At 46.9% G+C, this 20,000-nt stretch overlaps 1 protein-coding gene across 4 annotated transcripts in view; it reads left to right on the top strand.

Annotated features, from left to right (window-relative positions):
• Window positions 1-20,000, top strand: part of LOC310649303 (vigilin-like) — an 86,196-nt gene that overhangs the window by 40,806 nt on the left and 25,390 nt on the right. For all 4 annotated transcript variants that reach the window (XM_083377635.1, XM_083377632.1, XM_083377633.1 and 1 more), the window contains exons 6-16: window positions 510-716; window positions 3,495-3,710; window positions 5,979-6,185; window positions 8,075-8,182; window positions 9,488-9,592; window positions 12,692-12,770; window positions 13,864-14,003; window positions 14,141-14,245; window positions 16,501-16,614; window positions 17,867-17,953; window positions 18,760-18,891. In XM_083377635.1, coding sequence (XP_083233761.1) covers window positions 510-716; window positions 3,495-3,710; window positions 5,979-6,185; window positions 8,075-8,182; window positions 9,488-9,592; window positions 12,692-12,770; window positions 13,864-14,003; window positions 14,141-14,245; window positions 16,501-16,614; window positions 17,867-17,953; window positions 18,760-18,891 — 1,500 coding nt within the window. The remainder of the gene's footprint in view (window positions 1-509; window positions 717-3,494; window positions 3,711-5,978; window positions 6,186-8,074; window positions 8,183-9,487; window positions 9,593-12,691; window positions 12,771-13,863; window positions 14,004-14,140; window positions 14,246-16,500; window positions 16,615-17,866; window positions 17,954-18,759; window positions 18,892-20,000) is intronic.

Below are 20,000 nucleotides of genomic sequence, written 5' to 3'. Positions count from 1 at the left end.
TGACCTTGTGTAAATTCCTGCTCTGCCTCTGCTTTTCTAGCGAATCCGCCCCTCGTATGCTTCCATCCCTCCCCCATCCCAAAGGTCCCTTTTTCAGGGGACAACTGGACTTTTTTTGTTTTGCTTTGAAGACGTTTCGCTTCTCGTCCAAGAAGCTTCTTCAGCTCTGACTGGATGGTGGGGAATGGAAGGATTTATCTTCCTTTGCAGACAGCTGGTCATTTGCCTTCTTTTAAGAGAGTCGTTGAGGCCACCTGGAGGTTTTTCTGTGTCCTCAGGGTCACTTGAGTAGTGCAAATGGGTGTGGAGCCTTCTTGGAACTGCTGAAAGGATTGTGTTGTAGACTGGAGAGAGATGGTGTCGTATCCCTTCGCACCACTCAGGTGAAGCAACGCGTCTTCAGAGCAAAACGAAAAAGTCCAGTCGCCTCGTGAAAATAAGCCTCTTTGTGATAACTATGACCTGGAGGACTGAAAATCCCCCTCCCCATCATTCTCTCCTCTCCACAGGCTTCAGCTACTGTCACAATCCCCAAAGAGCACCATCGCTTTGTGATTGGCAAGAATGGCGAGAAACTGCAGGAGCTTGAACTAAAGACGGCCACCAAGATCAACATCCCGCGGCCCGAGGACCTCAGCAGCCAGATCAAAATTATGGGCACCAAAGAAGGCATCGAGAAAGCACGTCATGAGATCTTGCTCATCTCAGCAGAGCAGGTGAGCGGCTGGGCACCTGTCCATCTCTCTAAAGGCCGCAGGGTGGAGACGTGAAGTTGGTGGGAGAACTTTGAAGGTCTTCTGCAGTTGATATTTTGAACGTCTCCTGCAACATCTTGGTTCTAAAACGGGATGGGATGGGATGGAATGGAATGGAATGGAATGGAATGGAATGGAATAGAATAGAATAGAATAGAATAGAATAGAATAGAATAGAATAGAATAGAATAGAATAGAATAGAATAGAATAGAATAGAATAGAATAGAATATGGAAAATAGAATAGAATAGAATAGAATAGAATAGAATAGAATAGAATAGAATAGAATAAGGGAAAATAGAATAGAATAGAATAGAATAGAATAGAATAGAATAGAATAGAATAGAATAGAATAGAATAGAATAGAATAGAATAGAAGAATAGAATAGAATAGAATAGAATAGAATAGAATAGAATAGAATAGAATAAACAGAGTTGGAAGGGACCTTGGAGGTCTTCTAGTCCAACCCCCTGCTTAGGCAGAAAACCCTATACCATCTCTTCTACAAAACTTCCAGTGTTGGAGCATTCACAATTCTGGACTCAAGTTTTTCCACTGGTTAATTGTTCCAACTGTCAGGAAGTTTCTTCTTAGTGCTAGATAAAGAGGCAAAGAGACAAGTACTTCATTTTTTCCCTCTAAAAAGCAATGAAACTTTCCTATACGTTAGTTCCCTTTTGATTTCATGGGGAAGAGTTGCTGGCTTTTTTCTAGCAGGTTTGCAGTGAAAATAAATCAATAATTACAAGTGGTTCATGACTTATGATCACAACTAGTAGTAACTGCGAGTGGGATCTTGACATCCTAGTGGACAACCACTTAAATATGAGCCAGCCGTGTGCTGCAGCTGCCAAAAAAGCCAACAGAGTTCTTGGCTGCATTAACAGAGGGATGGAATCAAGAACATATGAAGTGTTGATACCACTTTACAATGCATTGGTAAGGCCACACCTGGAATACTGCATCCAGCTGTGATCACCACAATGTAAAAAAGATGTCGAGACTCTAGAAAGAGTACAGAGAAGAGCAACAAAGATGATTGGGGGACTGGAGGCTAAAACATAGAGGGAACGGTTGCTGGAATTGGGTATGTGTAATTTAATGAAGAGAAGGGTGAGGGGTGACATGATAGCAGTGTTCCAATATCTCAGGGGCTGCCACAAAGAAGAGGGAGTCAAACTATTCTCCAAAGCACCTGAGGGCAAGACAAGAAGCAACAGATGGAAACTAATCAAGGAAAGAAGTAACCTAGAACTAACTGACATTGAGAACGATTAACCAGTGGAACAACCTGCCTCCAGAAGTTGTAAATGCGCCAACACTGGAATGGGACAACCATTTGTCTGAAATGGCATAGGTTTCCTGTCTGAGCAGGGGGTTGGACTAGATGACCTCCAAGGTCCCTTCCAACTCTGTTATTCTCTTCTGTTCTATTCTAACTCAGCCCAAAATTTCCATGGCTAAGCAAGACAGTGGTTAAATGGGTTTTGCCCCATTTTATGACCTTTCTTGCCACAGCTCTTAGGTGAATCATAGCAGATGTTAAGTCACTAACACGGTTGTTAAGTGAATCTGGCTTCCCCATTGACTTTGCTTGTCATAAGATCACAAAATGGGGATCACATGACCCCGGGACCCCGCAACCCTCATAAGTACATGCCAGTTGCCAAGCATCCGAATTATGACCCCAGGGATGCCACGATGGTCATAAGTGTGAACACAGTCATAAGTCACTTTTTCCCGTGCCGTGGTAACTTCAAACCGTCACTGAACAAGTGGTTGCAAATCAAGGACTATCTGTACAGTCATGCCTGGCACTAGAAGATTGCAATTATTATGATCATCTCCTATGTGCTTGTTTGAGAAGCTATAACAGCTTTTCTTGTGCGCAAAAAATGAAGCAGACTTTGAACTTCAATGGTGCCCACCCCCATTGCCAGCAGTGGCAGAACCATCCAGATACGTTGCGTGACGTCACGTGACACCGCGAGTTTGACATGTCTGACCTAGTAGTTAAGGCACCCGGGGCTAGAAAATGGGAGACCATGAGTTCAAGTTCCCCCACCTTAGCCAGCTGGGTAACCTTTGGCCAGTCGTTCTCTCTCAGCCCAACCCACCTCACAGGGTGGTTGTTCTGAGGAAAATAGGAGGAGGAAGCTGTCTCGGATATGTTCTCCACTTTGAGTTACACGTAGTCCTTGAGTTACAACCGTTTGTTTAGTGGCCGTTCAGAGTTACAAAGGCAGTGAAAAAAGTGACTTACGGCCGGTTTTCACACTTACGACCTTTGCAGCATCCCCAATGGTCACGCCATCAATATTTAAGGCTCTTGGCAACTTGGCTCTTGTCCCAGAGTTACATGATCAATTTTTTTCCCCGACCTACTGACAAGCAACGTCAGTGGGGGAGCCTGAAGCACTTCACAACCATGTTACTAATTCAACCACGGCAGGGATTCCCTTAAGAAATGCAGCAAGAACAATCGTAAAATGGGACAAAAAAAAACCTCACTTCACTAATTTCTCACTGAGCAACATATATTCTGGGTATCCGTTGTGGTTCGTAAGCTGAGGACTCCCTGTATTTATAAAAATAATAATAATAATAAAAGCGGGATGCCAATGAATACCCGAAAGAGCTTCAGGTGTGTCACATAGAATGGAAGGAAGTGTGGTGGATGGTTCCATCTGTCCGCTCGTGTCTAGTCAGGCTGAGGCTTCTCTGTGGTTTTATTTTAGGACAAACGAGCCGTGGAACGCTTGAACCTGGAGAAGGTCTTCCACCCATTCATCTCTGGGGCCTTCAACAAAACAGTCCAGGAGATCATGCAGGAGACAGGAGCACGCATCAACATCCCCCCGCCCAGCGTCAGCAAGGATGAGATCATCATTACGGGGGAGAAAGAACCCGTCTCCCAGGCTCTCCTGCGCATCCGCAAGATCTACGAGGACAAGGTAGGTGCCTGAGAGATCCCCATTGGAGTATCTGTCGCCATTTTTTTTTACTTCCCTGTGGCAGCAGTTTCCTTTCCTGGCTTCCTCACTTCCCCTCCCTTCTCAGAGGCAGAGTTGCTGAGACTTTGTGGTAGAGAGATTGGCAGAGCCAAAGGGAAGGAGTCAAGTGAGGCGTTAGTTTGGAATCTCTGCATAGTCACAAGAGGCTAAAGCCCAACTTCCCTCGAATGCCGTTGAGCCTTATCTAGTTTTTCCCAGGTTCGAGCCATTAGCCTGAGATGATTCCTAGGTATAGTCTTGAGCAATAAAGCATAACTTGAACCCTTCATGTGTGGATCTGATTGTTCGTGCCCGACACATTAGGAGCAAAACATTTTCACATGTTTGAACTTTATAAAATCCTGGAGTTAGAAGGGGCTAAATTAACATACAGGCAGTCCTCAATTTACAGTAATTTAGTGACCCGTTTGAAGTAACAACGGCACTGAAAAAAGTGACATCTGACCATTTTTCTAACAACGATTGCCTCATCCCCATGGTCAGGTGATCAAAATTCCAGACGCTTGGCAACCGATTCATATTTAAGACGATTGCAGTCTCATGGGATCACGGGATTCCCCTGTTGTGACCTTCTGACAAAGTCAATGGGGAAGCCAGATTCACTTAACAGCCGTGCTACTAACGTAACAACTGCCGTGATTCACTTAACAACTCTGGCAAGAAAGGTCATATAATGGGGCAAAACTCACTTAACAAATGTCTCACTTAGCAACGGAAATTGTGGTCGTAAGTTGAGGACTACCTGTAGATGGTACAGATGTGAAGGTACAGTCTGAGACATTGGTTCTCTGCTCAAAGCGCTCTAACATTAGGAACTTTCTTCGAAAATTTAATCAGAATTTGCTTTCTGGTAATTCAGATCCTTTATTATTCCATGTCTTGTGTTCTGGGCTGACAAAGGACAAACCTTGAGTTTTTTCATATGGCTTCCCTTTAAGGTAGTTCTGTCATATCCTCTCTAAATTGTCTTTTTCAGGTAAATATTTCCAGATGCTTTAATACAGGGGTGTCAAACTCGCAACATCGCATGACGTGTCGCGACGTATCGTGACCTTTTTGCCATTGCCGGCAATGGGATGGGCGCGGTTTCGCTGTGGTGCATCCGGCCCGCGGGCCGGCAGTTTGACACCCCTGCTTTTAATATATTCTACGACCTTGCTATACATTGCGTGACCGCATCTGTGTTTTCGCTGAGCAGATGTTGTGGATGTCTGAATAGAGAAATGGCTAATAATCCTAGGGCAAATTGGGGAAGGGTATGTCCCAAGGGTGCTTTTTCAAGAAGCAACTGGACTTTCTTTGTTTTTCCTTTGAAGACGTTTCGCTTCTCATCCCAGAAGCTTCTTCAGCTCTGACTGGATGGTGGGGAAATGGAAGGATTTATACTCCTTGCAGACAGCTGGTCATTTGCCTTCTTTTAGAGCAGGAGTAGGCAACCTGGGCTCTTTTATGACTCGTGGACTTCAACTCCCAGAATTCCTGAGTGAGCCATGCTGACTCAGGAATTCTGGGAGTTGAAGTCCATGAGTCATAAAAGAGCCAAGGTTACCTACCCATTTTAGAGAGTCGTTGAGGCCATTTGGAGGTTTACCTGTGTCCTCAGGGTCACCTGAGTGGTACAAATGTGTGTGGGGCGTTTTTGGCTGGAGGATTTTTTTGCCTTGTGTCCCTTCACTGTGGAAGACAGGCTCAGGCTGTTGGGGATTTATTAATTTATTTTATTTTATTAGATTTTTATACCGCCCTATTCCCGAAGGACTCAGGGTGGTTTACAGGGCAGCATAAAATACAATATAAAAGATAATATAAAATTAAAATAAATTAAATTAATTAAGCCCAACAATTAAAACAATATTTAAAAAGCTAAAAACCCTTCAGTCCAGGCCTGATAGATCGAAAAGCCAGGTTTTCAGGTCCCGGCGAAATGAACGCAGATCGGGGGCGGTCCGGAGTTCCACCGGTAAATCATTCCAAAGGGCAGGCGCGCCCACAGAGAACGCTCTTCCCCTGGGAATAACCCGCCGGCATTCCTTAACCGGCGGTATCCTGAGAAGGCCCTCCCTGAGATGCCTGTGTTGTCTGCATCTCAGACCGAAGCGCAAATGGTTCCACTCTGCTACCCACCCATTTGATTAATGGGGGGGCTGTGATTAAGGTTGGCTTTGCATCGTTTCTGGCTTAGAGAAGCTGCCTCTGGTTGTCTTTCAGAAGCGCAAGACCACCACCATCTCCGTGGAGGTGAAGAAGTCCCAGCACAAGTACATCATCGGTCCGAAAGGAAACACTTTGCAGGAAATCCTAGATACCACTGGAGTCTCGGTGGAGATGCCGCCCCTTGAAAGCAGCTCGGAGACCATCATTCTGCGTGGAGAGCCGGACAAACTGGGGCCAGCCCTAACTCAGGTCTATGCCAAGGTATCCATCTGCCACGGTCACATAAAAGGCCTAGTCAGCCAGGGATATTTCACATGGGACCAGCACAGCAGTATCACTGGCAGCCAGGCACCTTGATTGATGTGCTAAAGTCAATAAAATAAATCCGGCTTTTCCTCTAGAATTTGTGCAAGATAACTGAAAACAAAATGCACATCAACCTTAAAGACCAGCTGGGTAAAAAATGTTGGATCCGTGCAGCAAAATATTTTTCTCTCTGTGCGTATGTCTGTTTCCTCTCACTTTTCCTTTGGATGGATGGATACCTGCTGTTTTGTTTAAAATAAACTGGTATTAAATTATCAAGCAAGGTCCACTGTGTTTAGATTAAGGCTTTCTGTGAATTTGGCCATTGTAAATCACAAACAGGATGCGGTGTCCTAGTGAACTTAGTAAATTGTGTTGTTTTTTCAGGAAACCACATTAAACAAACTGTGAAAAAGTAGAGATGGGCAAACTTTGATGGTCAAAAGTGGCACTTAAAAGGGGGGGGGGAGAATGTGGGGCCACTTTATTTAAGGAAACATTTGGGCTTTGGAGAATAATACAACCTAGGTGGCCAGAAAGGCCCAACAGAGGCTTCACTTTCTCAGGGTCTTGCAGAAGAACAGGGTGGAACAACGGCTTATGACCCTCTTTTACCGGTCAACTATAGAGAGCGTCCTCTCGTATGGTATTGTGGTTTTGTACGCGGTGGCTCAGTGGGTTAGGACACTGAGCTTGTCGATCAGAAGGTCGGCAGTTTGGCGGGTCGAATCCCGAGTGCCGCGTAACGGAGTGAGCACCTGTTACTCATCCCAGCTTCTGCCAACCTAGCAGTTTGAAAGCACGTAAAAAATGCAAGTAGAAAAATAGGGACCACTCCGGTGGGAAGGTAACAGCGTTCCGTGCGCCTTTGGCGTCTAGTCATGCCGGCCACATGACCACGGAGACGTCCTCGGGTAAGCGCTGGCTCTTCGGCTTTGAAACGGAGATGAGCACCGGCCCCTAGAGTCGGAAACGACTAGCATGCGTGTGCGGGGGAACCTTTACCGTTTTTTATGCTGGTCTGACAGCCGCGGATAGGAAGGCATTACAGAGGGTGCTGAGCACAGCACAAGACATTGTGGGCTGTCCCCTGACACCACTGGATGACCTCGCCAGGGCTCGTTGCCTTGGAAGAGTGAGGAAAATTCTCAGGGAGGACTCACACCCTGGACGGTATCTCTTTACTCTCCTACCATCCGGTAGGAGATATAGGAGTATAGCCAGCCGTACCAACAGGCTGAAAAACAGCTTTTATCCATGGGCTGTTTAGGCTTTTGAAAGGGGAAATAATTTTTATAAACTTTATGCAGAATTGACTTGCAATTAGTTCACCTGGTGTAACAAGATGGTGGGTTTGTTGTCACTGTGAATTGTGGGGGGCACGAAGGGAGGCTCAGCCAATCTCAATGTATATACATGGTTGTACTTTGACAATAAAGGTTCATTCATTCTAAACCACCCCCCCCCTTTTTAATAAAAATTTGTTTCCTAACGCAGAACGGGAGAAAAGTTGAGTTTTAGCAAAATTGGATAGGTTTGAGGGATGCAAAACGGGGATTTAATGGCTACGTGAATCCTAGAGTCCGAAGATTAACCAACTCTGGTTTAGTGTAATTGGGGAACTTGCAAATCTAATTAAGAAAAGCAAAACAGGAGAATGTTGCAACGATGCCACCTGGAGGCAGAATACAGGTATTGCAGCATTAAAAAAAAACGCTGGCATAAAGATGTGCCAGCCTTGGTATCTCACTCGAATGGGAGACCTCTCTGTAGCCAGGTTTTCAAAGCCGCTCTTGTGAATGAAGCCGGTAAACTCTTCCTGCCGTCCTGTCCCTTTTCCCTAGGCGAAGAGTGTGATGGTAGCTGAAGTAATGGCCCCAGCCTGGTTGCATCGTTTTATAATTGGGAAGAAAGGACAGAATATTGGCAGAATTACCCAGCAACTCCCTAAGGCAAGTATTCTTAAAATAACATGGTTACAAATAAAATAGCGAGAGTAAAAAAAAACAACAACTCTGGTTTGATGCACGAAATATTGTTTTTTAAAAAAGGAAAAGCATGCCTCTCTCCCTTGAGGATACTGGAAAAGCAGGAACTAAATTTGAAGAGTCCGTTGGGCCCTTTGCCCCTCCCTTAATAGATCACATGGAGCACCTTAAACGTCAAATGTGTGGTTTTCAGGTCCACAAGGGTTCTAATGCAGGTAGTCCTCAACTTGCAACCATTCACTGACTGACCGTTCAGCTTACAATCAGTTCTCACATTTACAACCATCATATAGCATCGAGGAGAAAAGCAACCTAGAACTAAGGGTGGGGGGGAAAAATCCTGACAGTGAGAACGATTAACCAGTGGGGGAAAAATTGCATCCAGAAGTTGTGAATGCTCCAACACTGGAAGTTTTTTTTAAGAAGAGATTGGACAGCCGTTTGTCTGGAATGGTATAGAGCAGGGGTCCCCAACCTGTGGGGCCAAGGCCCGGTACCGGTCAGTGACCTGTTGGCCACCAGATCGCGGGAATGGCTGCCAAGTATGCACACGTGTGCATGCACCCTCCCCACTCGTGCTAGGGCTGCCCCGCAGTGCTAGTGGCCCCGTTTGCGCATGTGCGGGGCGCTAGCACCACCAGCGTCACCCGGGCACTAGTGGCCCATGCATGCACACACATTTCCCTACTCCTCCCTTTCTCTCCGGGCCGGCAGCTCAGAAAGGTTGGGGACCTCTAGTGTAGGGTTTCCTGCCTGAGCAGGGGGTTGGACTAGAAGACCTCCAAGGTCCCTCCTATTGTATTCTATTCTACCCGTGTGGTGATGGGATCAAAATTTGGGCCCGTGGCCACAGGAGTGTATTTCCAAACGTCGCAGCAACCCGGGGTGTGTGTGTGTGTGTGTGTGTGTGTGTGTGTGTGTGTGTGTGATGCTACCATCATTTGTGACCTTCCCAACTGACGTCTCGCTAGCAAAGTCAATGGGAGAAGCCGTATCCGCTTAACGACCACATGATTCAGAACAACCGCAGGGGTTCGCTTTAATGACTTTGCCAGAGAAAGTCATAAACCTGGGCACACTCTTCTTCACAACTACCTTGCTCAGCAATGGAAGCTCTTGCCCCAGTTGTGGTCGTAAGTCGAGGACTACCTGCGGATGAGTTTCCTGGAAGCTTCATATGACGAGACTGGCCCCTCCCCTTAAAAACGATGCTTATTGAGATCTTTTGGGGGTACATGTTTTTGATGGCTTGGCTCATCCACTTTTCAGGTTCACATTGAATTCACGGACGGCGATGAGAAGATCACTCTGGAGGGACCCACCGAGGAGGTGGAATTGGCCCAAAGCCAGATTCAGGAAATCATTCGGGACCTGGTGAGTTCTCCTGTGAATCTTACGTGTGTACTTTCTCTCTCTTTTTTCATCAGACCCATCACTATAGCAGGAAGAGCAAAATTAAATAAATAAATAAATAAATGTAGATCCAGGTCAGAAATTTTTATCTGTTTCCTCCTTGGCGGCAGTGTGAATTGTGGCCAGTGATATTATGGGTATCACCCATTTGGAGAGATGATGCAGAACTATTTGCAGAAGAGGGTGCTTAAAACACCCACGTTGTCCCTTTTTTTCCCCCGGGTATTATTTGGTCTCTTAAAACTTCCTAGAAATGTACCGTATTTTCCGGTGTATAAGACGACTGGGCGTATAAGATGACCCCCCAACTTTTGAGATGATTTTCAAGATTTTTAGTCTTATACGACGGAAAATCAGCGAGCCCGGGAAGGCACGCCCTCCCCTCTCACTGTGGAGGAAGCAGGGCAGGCTGGCGTCTGGTGGGAGCCGGCAGGGCAGTCCTGCGCACGCGCGCACTCGGGGACTGCGCGCGTGTGCAGGACTGCCCTGCCGGCTCCCGCCCGACGCTCTTCCCTCTTGAGGCAGCATCGCTTCCCGGCTCCTAAGGAGTCCTCGGGGATGCTGCCTCAAGAGGGAAGAGCGTCGGGCGGGAGCCGGCAGGGCAGTCCTGCACACGCGCACACTCCCCGGCTGCTAAGGAGTGCTCCTTAACAGCCGGGGGGGGCGCGCGTGCGCAGGACTGCCCTGCCGGCTCCCGCCAGACGCCAGCCTGCCCTGCTTCCTCCACAGTGAGAGGGGAGGGCGTGCCTTCCCGGGCTCGCTGATTTTCCGGCATATAAGACGACTGGGCGTATAAGACGACCCCCCCCCCCAACTTTTGAGATGATTTCCATGGGTTAAAAAGTCGTCTTATACGCCGGAAAATACGGTAATCCAGAAATTAAAAAGTCCTGCCTGTTCAAACGGGCAGCAGAGGTCCAATTAGAAAGCTGAAGTCCGGTGGGTTATCTCCCCTATCAGCCTGCAGCTTTTGCCACGTTGAGAGTGGGGTGATGGCTCAACGGTTAAAGGCCGTTGGGCTTGACGGCTGGAAAGGTGACAGCCCAAGTGCGAGACCTAGCACCGTGCAATGGAGTGAGTTCCCATTCCTTGCTCTAGCTCAGGGGTCTTCAAACTTGGCCCTTTTATGACTTGTGGACTTCAACTCCCAGAATTCCTCAGCTTTGCTGGCTGAGGAATTCTGGGAGTTGAAGTCCATAAGTCATAAAAGGGCCAAGTTTGAAGACCCCTGCTCTAGCTCCTGCCCACTTTGCCGTTTGAAAGCATGCAAATGTGAGTAGATTAAAAGGTACCACTTTCGGTGGGAAGAGAAGAACGTTCCGTGCGCCTTTGGCATATGGACGTGCTGGCCACATGACTCCCCCCCACACACACACACACAAAACGTCTTTGGACAATGCTGGCTCCCTCGGCTAAGAAACAGAGATGAACATCACCCCTTAGAGTCGGACAGGACTGGACAGGGGAAACGTATACAACTATTGCCATGTTGCCAAAAAAGGGCACTGGATTTTCCAGAAAACAAGGATCTCTTGGAAAGCCTTAGCAAAACTGTATGGGGGGAGCAAATAGATTCCAATTCGGGCATCCATTCAGAACCTGTGAACGTTTGAAAATCCACCGAGAAGCAATTTTTGGTTTTTTTTTAAGGCTCTCAGAAGAGCTTTGTTGTTTTTTTTAATTGAAAGTTTTATAAAAGTTACAATATAAACCCAGCCCACCCCACCCTCCCAACCCTCCCCCTCCCTCACTTCCCAGAGTTGAATAAAAGGTAAAGGTAAAGGTTCCCCTGCACATGCGTGCTAGTCGTTTCCGACTCTAGGGGCCGGTGCTCATCTCCGTTTCAAAGCCAAAGAGCCAGCGCTTGTCGGAGGACGTCTCCGTGGTCATGTGGCCGGCATGACTAGACGCCAAAGGCGCACGGAACGCTGTTACCTTCCCACCGGAGTGGTCCCTATTTTTCTACTTGCATTTTTACGTGCTTTCGAACTGCTAGGTTGGCAGAAGCTGGGACGAATAACAGGCACTCATTCTGTTACGCGGCACTCGGGATTCGACCCGCCAAACTGCCGACCTTCTGATCGACAAGCTCAGTGTCCTAACCCACTGAGCCACCACGTCCCCTCAGAGTTGAATACAGGGTTACAAATAAACATAATCTAACTAACATTAACCAGCTATGTAAGTAACCAACTTCTTAATGCGCTTTAACTCCCTTTAAACTAAAAATACAAACCAAGTTAGAATATACGTACCAATAACATAAACAAATAACATCCTTATTATTGAACTAATCAAAAATTTCACTATAATAAACTACTAATAAAAATAACAATATAAAATCTATTCGTAAGCTAAATGAAACTTTTTAGTCCCATATTTATTCTGAATATAATCTATCCATCTTCTCCAAACCGAAATGTATCTTTCTTGTGAATGATCCTTCAAGTAAGCAGAAATCTTAGCCATTTCTGCTAAATTTGACACTTTAAGCGTCCATTCTTCAATAGTAGGCAAACTATCCTTCTTCCAATATTGCCCTACCAATAACCTCGCAGTTGTTATCAAATTCAACATCAAGTTAATTTCTTTAGTATCACAATCTATAATAATACCCAATAAGAACAATTGTGGAGAAAATTTTATCTTTCTCTTAAAAATCTTTTGAACATTCCACCAAATTTTGATCCAAAAAGCTTTAACATTTCTACAAGTCCACCATATATGATAATAGGTAGCGTCCAAACTACCACATCTCCAACATTTGGGCTGTAAAAGAGCTTTGTTGTTTGCTAGGATAAGCGAGTCATATAATCATACAGCTGGAAGGGACCTTGGAGGCGAGGGACGTGAAAGAGTGTGCCAAGCCTATTCAGTTGTACATTAATGCGGGGCTGTCCAAACTTGGCAACTTTTAAGACTTGTGGACTTTTAACTCCCATGGCTGCCTGGGTAATTCTGGGAGTTGAAGTCCACAAGTGCAATTGCTGGTGCCTGCTGTCTGAGGCTCCATTTTCGTCTTGCAAGTCTCGTGTCTCACTGTCCCATCCTCGCCTGCAGCTCAGACGGATGGACTACACCGAAGTGCTTATCGACCAGAGATTTCACCGCCATCTGATTGGGAAAAACGGAGCTAACAGTGAGTCAGGCTGATCAGAAGTCTAGAGAGGAATAAAAGAACGCTGAAGGATTTAAGGTGGCTGGGGTGAAGTTCATGTTCTTGCTGATGACTTGATCACTCAAGGATCCTCAGGGCTCCCGGGCAATTTTGAAGAGGGGGGGGCGGGGCGGGGGTTTGTGTGTGTGTCAGATTTTTAAGAAAGACCTGATCAACCTCTCACAGACAAGAGTGAGATCTCTCGGCTTTGTTGCCTTTCTGATAGTTTTGAAGCTCCCTCTGATGCATTACCTTAAAATTTTAACTACAGGTAGTCCTCGACTTACAATCACAACTGAGGCCAAAGTTTCTGTGGTTAAGCGAGACCTTCGTTAACTGAGTTTCGCCCCATTTTATGACATTTCTGGCCACAGTTCTTAAATTCGATCGCCGCAGTTTGTAAGTTAGTCACTCGGTCGTTAAGTGGAATCTGGCTTCCCCCATTGACTTGGCTTGTCGGAAGGTGGCAAAAGGTGATCACGTGACACACACACACACACACACACACACACACCACCACCACCCCCGGGGACGCTGCGACCGTCTTAAACACGAACCGGTTGCTAAGTGTCTGAATTTTGATCACGTGGCCGTGGGAATTCTGCAAAAAAAAAAAAAAAAGCTGTAACTGAAAAATGACGATAAGTCACTTTTTTTCCAGTGCTGTCGTATAACTTTGAACGGTCACCGAATGAAAGGTTGTAAGTCGTGGGACTTACCTGTATTCAAAGTGAAAGCGGTCTTTGTTTCTTGCTCAGTTCTAATCCTAAAGACTTTGTTGGTTTCGTTCATGGGAGCCACACAAATTCACTTTTATTTAGGTTTTTTTTTGGGGGGGGGGGGCAAGGGGTGAAAATCACAGCAAAGTTAGAGAATTCCTAATTGATGGTCCCCCCCCCCGAGGGAGTTGAGTGGCTAGCTAGAATTTGAAACTTGGGGTTCCTCCATTTTTTGGGTGTTCCCCATCCCACTTTGCGGGAGAGAGGGGAAGATGGCGGCCCTCCTCAGGAAGAAGAGGACTTCCCCTAATGCTCTCTTTTCTGTACTTAACCTCTTCCTCCTCCCCCTCCCCCAGTCAACCGCATCAAGGAACAACACAAAGTCTCAGTCCGCATCCCTCCCGACAGCGAGAAGAGCAACCTGATCCGGATCGAAGGAGACCCCCAAGGGGTACAGCTGGCTCGTAAGGAGCTGCTGGAAATGGCGGCCCGGATGGTAAGGAGAGACGGTGCCTTGATCGGCCTCAAAGCATCTCCCTGTGTATTTGCTAGACGTCCTGCGGGGAGGGATCCAAAGAAACGGTTGCTTTGGGATAGGGTGCCATGCTTTTCACGAATGGTGGCTTCTCCTAGGAAAACGAACGCACCAAGGATCTGATCATCGAACAGCGCTTTCATCGGACAATCATCGGGCAAAAAGGCGAGAAAATCAAGGAGGTCCGGGACAAGTTTCCAGAAGTAAGGAATTTCTCCCCCCCCCTTCCAAAAAAAGCACGTTCTGGGGCTTTTGCAAAAAAAAATATTCTTTCCAGATTTCTGGCCAAATACAAAAGTTGGTTTTGTGGTTTCTGGGTAGCCTTGAGGCTTAGCGCTTTATTTGAGTTTAAATTAAATATTTTGTTTTGCATTTCAACTTATTGTTTTTAATCATAATTGTAATAGTAGAGTTGGAAGGGACCTTGGAGGTCATCTAGTCCAACCCCCTGCTCAGGCAGGAAACCCTATACCATTTCAGACAAATGGCTGTCCAGTAGCTCATCTTCTGAGACACTGGAGAAGTGTCAGGTACAGACAACCAGAGTGACTCGTGAATAGCCCAAGTCATCAATTTATTGACTTCTACCTATATTAAAAGGTATATATATAAAAGGGATATATATAAAATTTATATAAAAGGGATATATATAAAAGGGATGCAGTGGCTCAGTGGGTTAGGACGCTGAGCTTGTCGATCAGATGGTTGGCAGTTTGGCGGGTCGAATCCTGAGTGCCACGTAGCAGAGTGAGCGCCTGTTACTCGTCCCGGCTTCTGCCAACCTAGCACTTCGAAAGCACGTAAATATGCAAGTAGAAAAATAGGGACCGCTACGGTGGGAAGGTAACAGCGTTCCGTGCGCCTTTGGCATCTAGTCATGCCGGCTACATGACCACGGAGACGTCCTCGGACAAATGCTGGCTCTTCGGCTTTGAAATGGAGATGAGCACTGGCCCCTAGACTCGGAAACGACTAGCACGCATGTGCGGGGGAACCTTTACCTTTTTTTACCTATATTACAAGAGTCTCACCAGCCTTTTTACTTTTTCCCCTGGGAACAACCAGATAAGATTTCATAGATCTTGGGAGGACAAGCGGTCAGATTTATTCTCTTTCAACTGTGCAAGGACTCAAGGCTGATTCCCTGCTTGACCCCACCTTCTAGACAGTTTCCTAGCAAAAAAGGCATATGTGCAAGTCTCACCTCATTTTATTCCCATATAGCCCTCTGAGGTTATAGGTTATAGCCCTTTTTAACTGCATAGAACCTTAAGCTTTCTTTAATCCTAAAATCAAACTTTCTCTGTTTAGCGTTGGACACCCTTTACATGCAAAATACTAGACTGAAACTGAACAATTTTGTCGTCTTTACAGCTTTGTTGTATCACAGCCTTTGCAGATGCTGTTAGACAAATATATGTATATATTGTTTGATGTTCGAGGAAATTAGTTTATGTTTAATGCAGAATGTATTTTCTGTGAATCTCTGGCTTTTTAAAAGAAAAGGACACACTGCAGAAAAGCGTTAAAGGCGCAACTATTTTGTTGGGCTTTTAACAACTGCTTAATGGTCTTGGCACTCCTTTTAATTTGTATCAACTTTTATATGTTGTTTTGGTTTCATTTAAATGTAATCAGCTGTTTTGAAAACTTGCCAGAGGGGAAGTGGGATTTGGGGGGGGGGGGAGAGGTATAAATCAAATTAATAAGAGCTGTTTGAAAGTGCATTGACCATATATGAGTGAAAAATTATAAATGAGAGAATAGACACTTTGTATAGCTCACTGTTACAGGAAGAGGACTTCAATCCAAAAAATTGGTTCAAAACAAGGTGAATGTAAATTTGGCTGGATTTTTGTACCATTCCCATCCTTGCCAAGTCTCTGCTTTGCAATAGGATTTAAACAAAGGTGTGTGTGTGTGTGTGTGTGTGTGTGTGTGTGTGTGTGTGTGTGTGTGTATGGATGGATGGATAGATAGATAGATAGATAGATAGATAGATAGATAGATAGATAGATAGATAGATAGATAGATAGATGATAGATAGATAGACAGACAGATGATAGATGATAGATAGATATAGATGATAGATAATAAATAGACAAACAGAGATGATGATAGATAGATAATAGACACAGAAAGATGATAGATAGATAGATAGATAGATAGATTATAGATAGATAGATAGATAGATGATAGATAGATAGATAGATATAGATGATAGATAGATAATAAATAGACAGACATGATGATGATAGATAATAAATAGACACAGAAAGATGATAGATAGATAGAGATAGATAGATAGATGATAGATAGATAATAGACAAATAGATGATGATAGATAAATAGATAGATAAATTAATAGATAGATGATAGTTAAGAGATAATAGAGATCTAGATATGAATTCACCACTTTCTTTTCAAAGCTCACATGTTCTGCCACTCCACCCTACAGGTGATCATCAATTTCCCCGACCCTTCACAGAAGAGCGACATCGTACAGTTGCGTGGGCCCAAAAACGAGGTGGAGAAATGTGGAAAGTACCTACAAAAAGTCATTGCAGAGCTGGTGAGTCTAGCTGACTCAGCTTCCGGAGAAGCATTTGAGAGCCTTTTATTCTGTTGGGGTAAAAAAAGAGGCTTCTTCCCCCCTTTTCAGTCTTTGGGACATAGAGAGGAGATACCATCTGATCGCTTTTGGATAGCTGCTGCTCTGACCATCCTGCTTTGGGTGCTGAGCACCCCTGTGGCACACATTCCTTGTGATGGTTAGGAGAGTAGTGAGGAATGGCAGCGTCTGTCGAAAGACCAGATCCACACCTGCAAGGTCCAGTTAAACTGATTCATTTAAAAAATAAAAAAGGTGCAAAATGCGGCCGCGCGGGTGCTTATGGGAGTATCTCGGTACTCCCATGTTACACCACTCCTCCGTGAGCTGCATTGGCTTCCGGTTACCCGCCGGGTGCGATTCAAGGTGCTGGTAATAACCTTTAAAGCCCTACATGGCTTAGGCCCGGGGTACTTGCGAGACCACCTGCTGCCATTGTCAACCTCCCATCGCCCGGTTCGCTCCCACAGAGTCAGCCTCCTCAGGGTGCCGTCGGCCAGGCAATGCCGTCTGGCGACCCCCAGGGGGAGAACCTCCTTTGTGGGCACGCCGACCCTGTGGAATGAGTTGCCTCCAGAGCTGCGGACGGCCCCTGACCTAACGGTCTTTCCGCCGTGACCTGAAAACTTGGTTATTCCAACAAGCGGGTCTGGACTGACTATGTGTTTTAAATTTGGCTTTTATTGAGTTAAATTGTCGTGTATCTATTACATTTACTGTTTAATTCTTTTTTAAATTTTGTATTCCATGTTTCTTAAATTTTTTGTTGTGAGCCGCCCTGACTCCTTAGGGAGAAGGGCGGCATATAAATTCAATAAATCTAATCTAATCTAATCTAATCTAATCTAATCTAATCTAATCTAATCTAATCTAATCTATGCAAAGGAGTCTTGTCAACTGACAGCTAGCACCTGCTTGGAATTAGATAAGGGCCAACGGAATTCAAGGGAGGTTCGACTGAGTCCGCTTGTGGCTATATAGGGATTCTAGGCTTATTCCTGTTTTGACTCCGCCCCCTGGGGGTTCTCTCAATATCAGGAGATACGTAGCGCTGAAGCTCTCTCTCTCTGATACTAGGTGGTTAGCATGCCTCTAGTGAGTCTGACCAAGTCAGAGGCTGGACTACAAGGCCAGGTACATTAATAGAGATGAACAGAGCCGGAAACGAAATCTCTCTGCTTAACTCCCTTCCCTCCCTTTTTCTGCGCCTTAGATCGAAAACAGTTTTTCCATCCCGGTTCCCATTTTCAAGCAATTCCACAAGAATATCATTGGGAAAGGAGGCGCCAATATCAAAAAGGTAAAAGGGGGGAGGCTCTCCCACCTCACCCGCTACACTCTTGTCTTCTGTGTGCGTGTACGGGTACGTGTGCACATACATGTTGGTAATGGTACCTGTCCCTTTTTTATGAAAAGGGCCAGTGGGTCAAGGATTTAAGCCTAGGTATGTAAATCTAGGGACGCAGTGGCTCAGTGGGTTAAGACGCTGAGCTTGTCGATCAGAAGGTCGGCAGTTTGGCTGGTCGAATCCCGAGTGCCGCGTAGCAGAGTGAGCGCCTGCTACTCATCCCAGCTTCTGCCAACCTAGCAGTTCGAAAGCATGTAAAAAATGCAAGTAGAAAAATAGGGACCACTCCGGTGGGAAGGTAACAGCGTTCCGTGCGCCTTTGCCGTCTAGTCATGCCGGCCACATGACCACGGAGACGTCCTCGGACAAGCGCTGGCTCTTCGGCTTTGAAACGGAGATGAGCACCGGCCCCTAGAGTCGGAAACGACTAGCACGCATGTGTGAGGGAACCTTTAGCTATGTAAATCTAGAACGTTACACTGCAGTCTTATATACATTAGAGTACTCCCAGCTCACACTGGATTCCAAAACAGTTGTGATTCCCATTTAGAGGGACCCTGGGCCCTTGGATTTGGAGATTTGGAGATTCTTCCTGTATTTGGGACGCTTAAATAGGAGAAATCAACACCCACCCAGAATATGTGGCCCAAGTAGGTTCCTGACACAGCCCCATCATCTCTGAGGGCAGTCCCTTGTAGAGCTCATGAGAGTAGTCTAGCCTTGAGGCTCTGGGGTTTGATGTTGTCTCTTCACAATAGATTCGAGAGGAAACCAATACCAAGATTGACCTCCCTACAGAAAACAGCAATTCTGAAGTGATCCTGATCACTGGGAAGAAGGCCAATTGTGAGGATGCTCGGGATCGTATCTTGGCCATCCAGAGAGAGCTGGTGGGTGTGTGAACCATTTTCCTCCTCCTCCCCCTCCTCCTCCCCCTCCTCCTTCTCTTCCTCCTTCTCTTCCTCTTCCTCCTCCTCCTTCTCTTCCTCCTTCTCCTCCTCCTCCTCTTCCTCCCCTCCTCCTCCTCCCCCTCCTCCTTCTCCTCCTCCTCTTCCTCCCCCCTCCTCCTCCTTCTCCTCCTCTTCCTCCTCCTCCTCCTCCTCCTCCCCCTCCTCCCCCTCTTCCTCCTCCTCCTCCTCCTCCTCCCCCCCTCCCCCTCCTTCTCTTCCTCCTTCTCTTCCTCCTTCTCCTCCTCCTCCTCTTCCTCCCCCTCCTCCTCCTCCCCCTCCTCCTTCTCCTCCTCCTCTTCCTCCCCCCTCCTCCTCCTTCTCCTCCTCTTCCTCCTCCTCCTCCTCCTCCTCCCCCCTCCTCCCCCTCTTCCTCCTCCTCCTCCTCCCCCCCTCCCCCTCCTTCTCTTCCTCCTTCTCTTCCTCCTTCTCCTCCTCCTCCTCTTCCTCCCCCTCCTCCTCCTCCCCCTCCTCCTTCTCCTCCTCCTCTTCCTCCCCCCTCCTCCTCCTTCTCCTCCTCTTCCTCCTCCTCCTCCTCCCCCCTCCTCCCCCTCTTCCTCCTCCTCCTCCTCCTCCCCCCCTCCCCCTCCTCTTCCTCCTTCTCTTCCTCCTTCTCCTCCTCCTCTTCCTCCCCCTCCTCCTCCTCCCCCTCCTCCTTCTCCTCCTCCTCTTCCTCCCCCCTCCTCCTCCTTCTCCTCCTCTTCCTCCTCCTCCTCCTCCTCCCCCCTCCTCCCCCTCTTCCTCCTCCTCCTCCTCCTCCCCCCCTCCCCCTCCTTCTCTTCCTCCTTCTCTTCCTCCTTCTCCTCCTCCTCCTCTTCCTCCCCCTCCTCCTCCTCCCCCTCCTCCTTCTCCTCCTCCTCTTCCTCCCCCCTCCTCCTCTTCCTCCTCCTCCTCCTCCTCCCCCCTCCTCCCCCTCTTCCTCCTCCTCCTCCTCCTCCCCCCCTCCCCCTCCTTCTCTTCCTCCTTCTCTTCCTCCTTCTCCTCCTCCTCCTCTTCCTCCCCCTCCTCCTCCTCCCCCTCCTCCTTCTCCTCCTCCTCTTCCTCCCCCCTCC

This window comes from Vipera ursinii (genome assembly GCF_947247035.1).
Source record: "Vipera ursinii genome assembly, chromosome: Z".
NCBI classification, from domain to species: domain Eukaryota; kingdom Metazoa; phylum Chordata; class Lepidosauria; order Squamata; family Viperidae; genus Vipera; species Vipera ursinii.
This window is presented reverse-complemented; position numbering and strand designations above follow the sequence as displayed.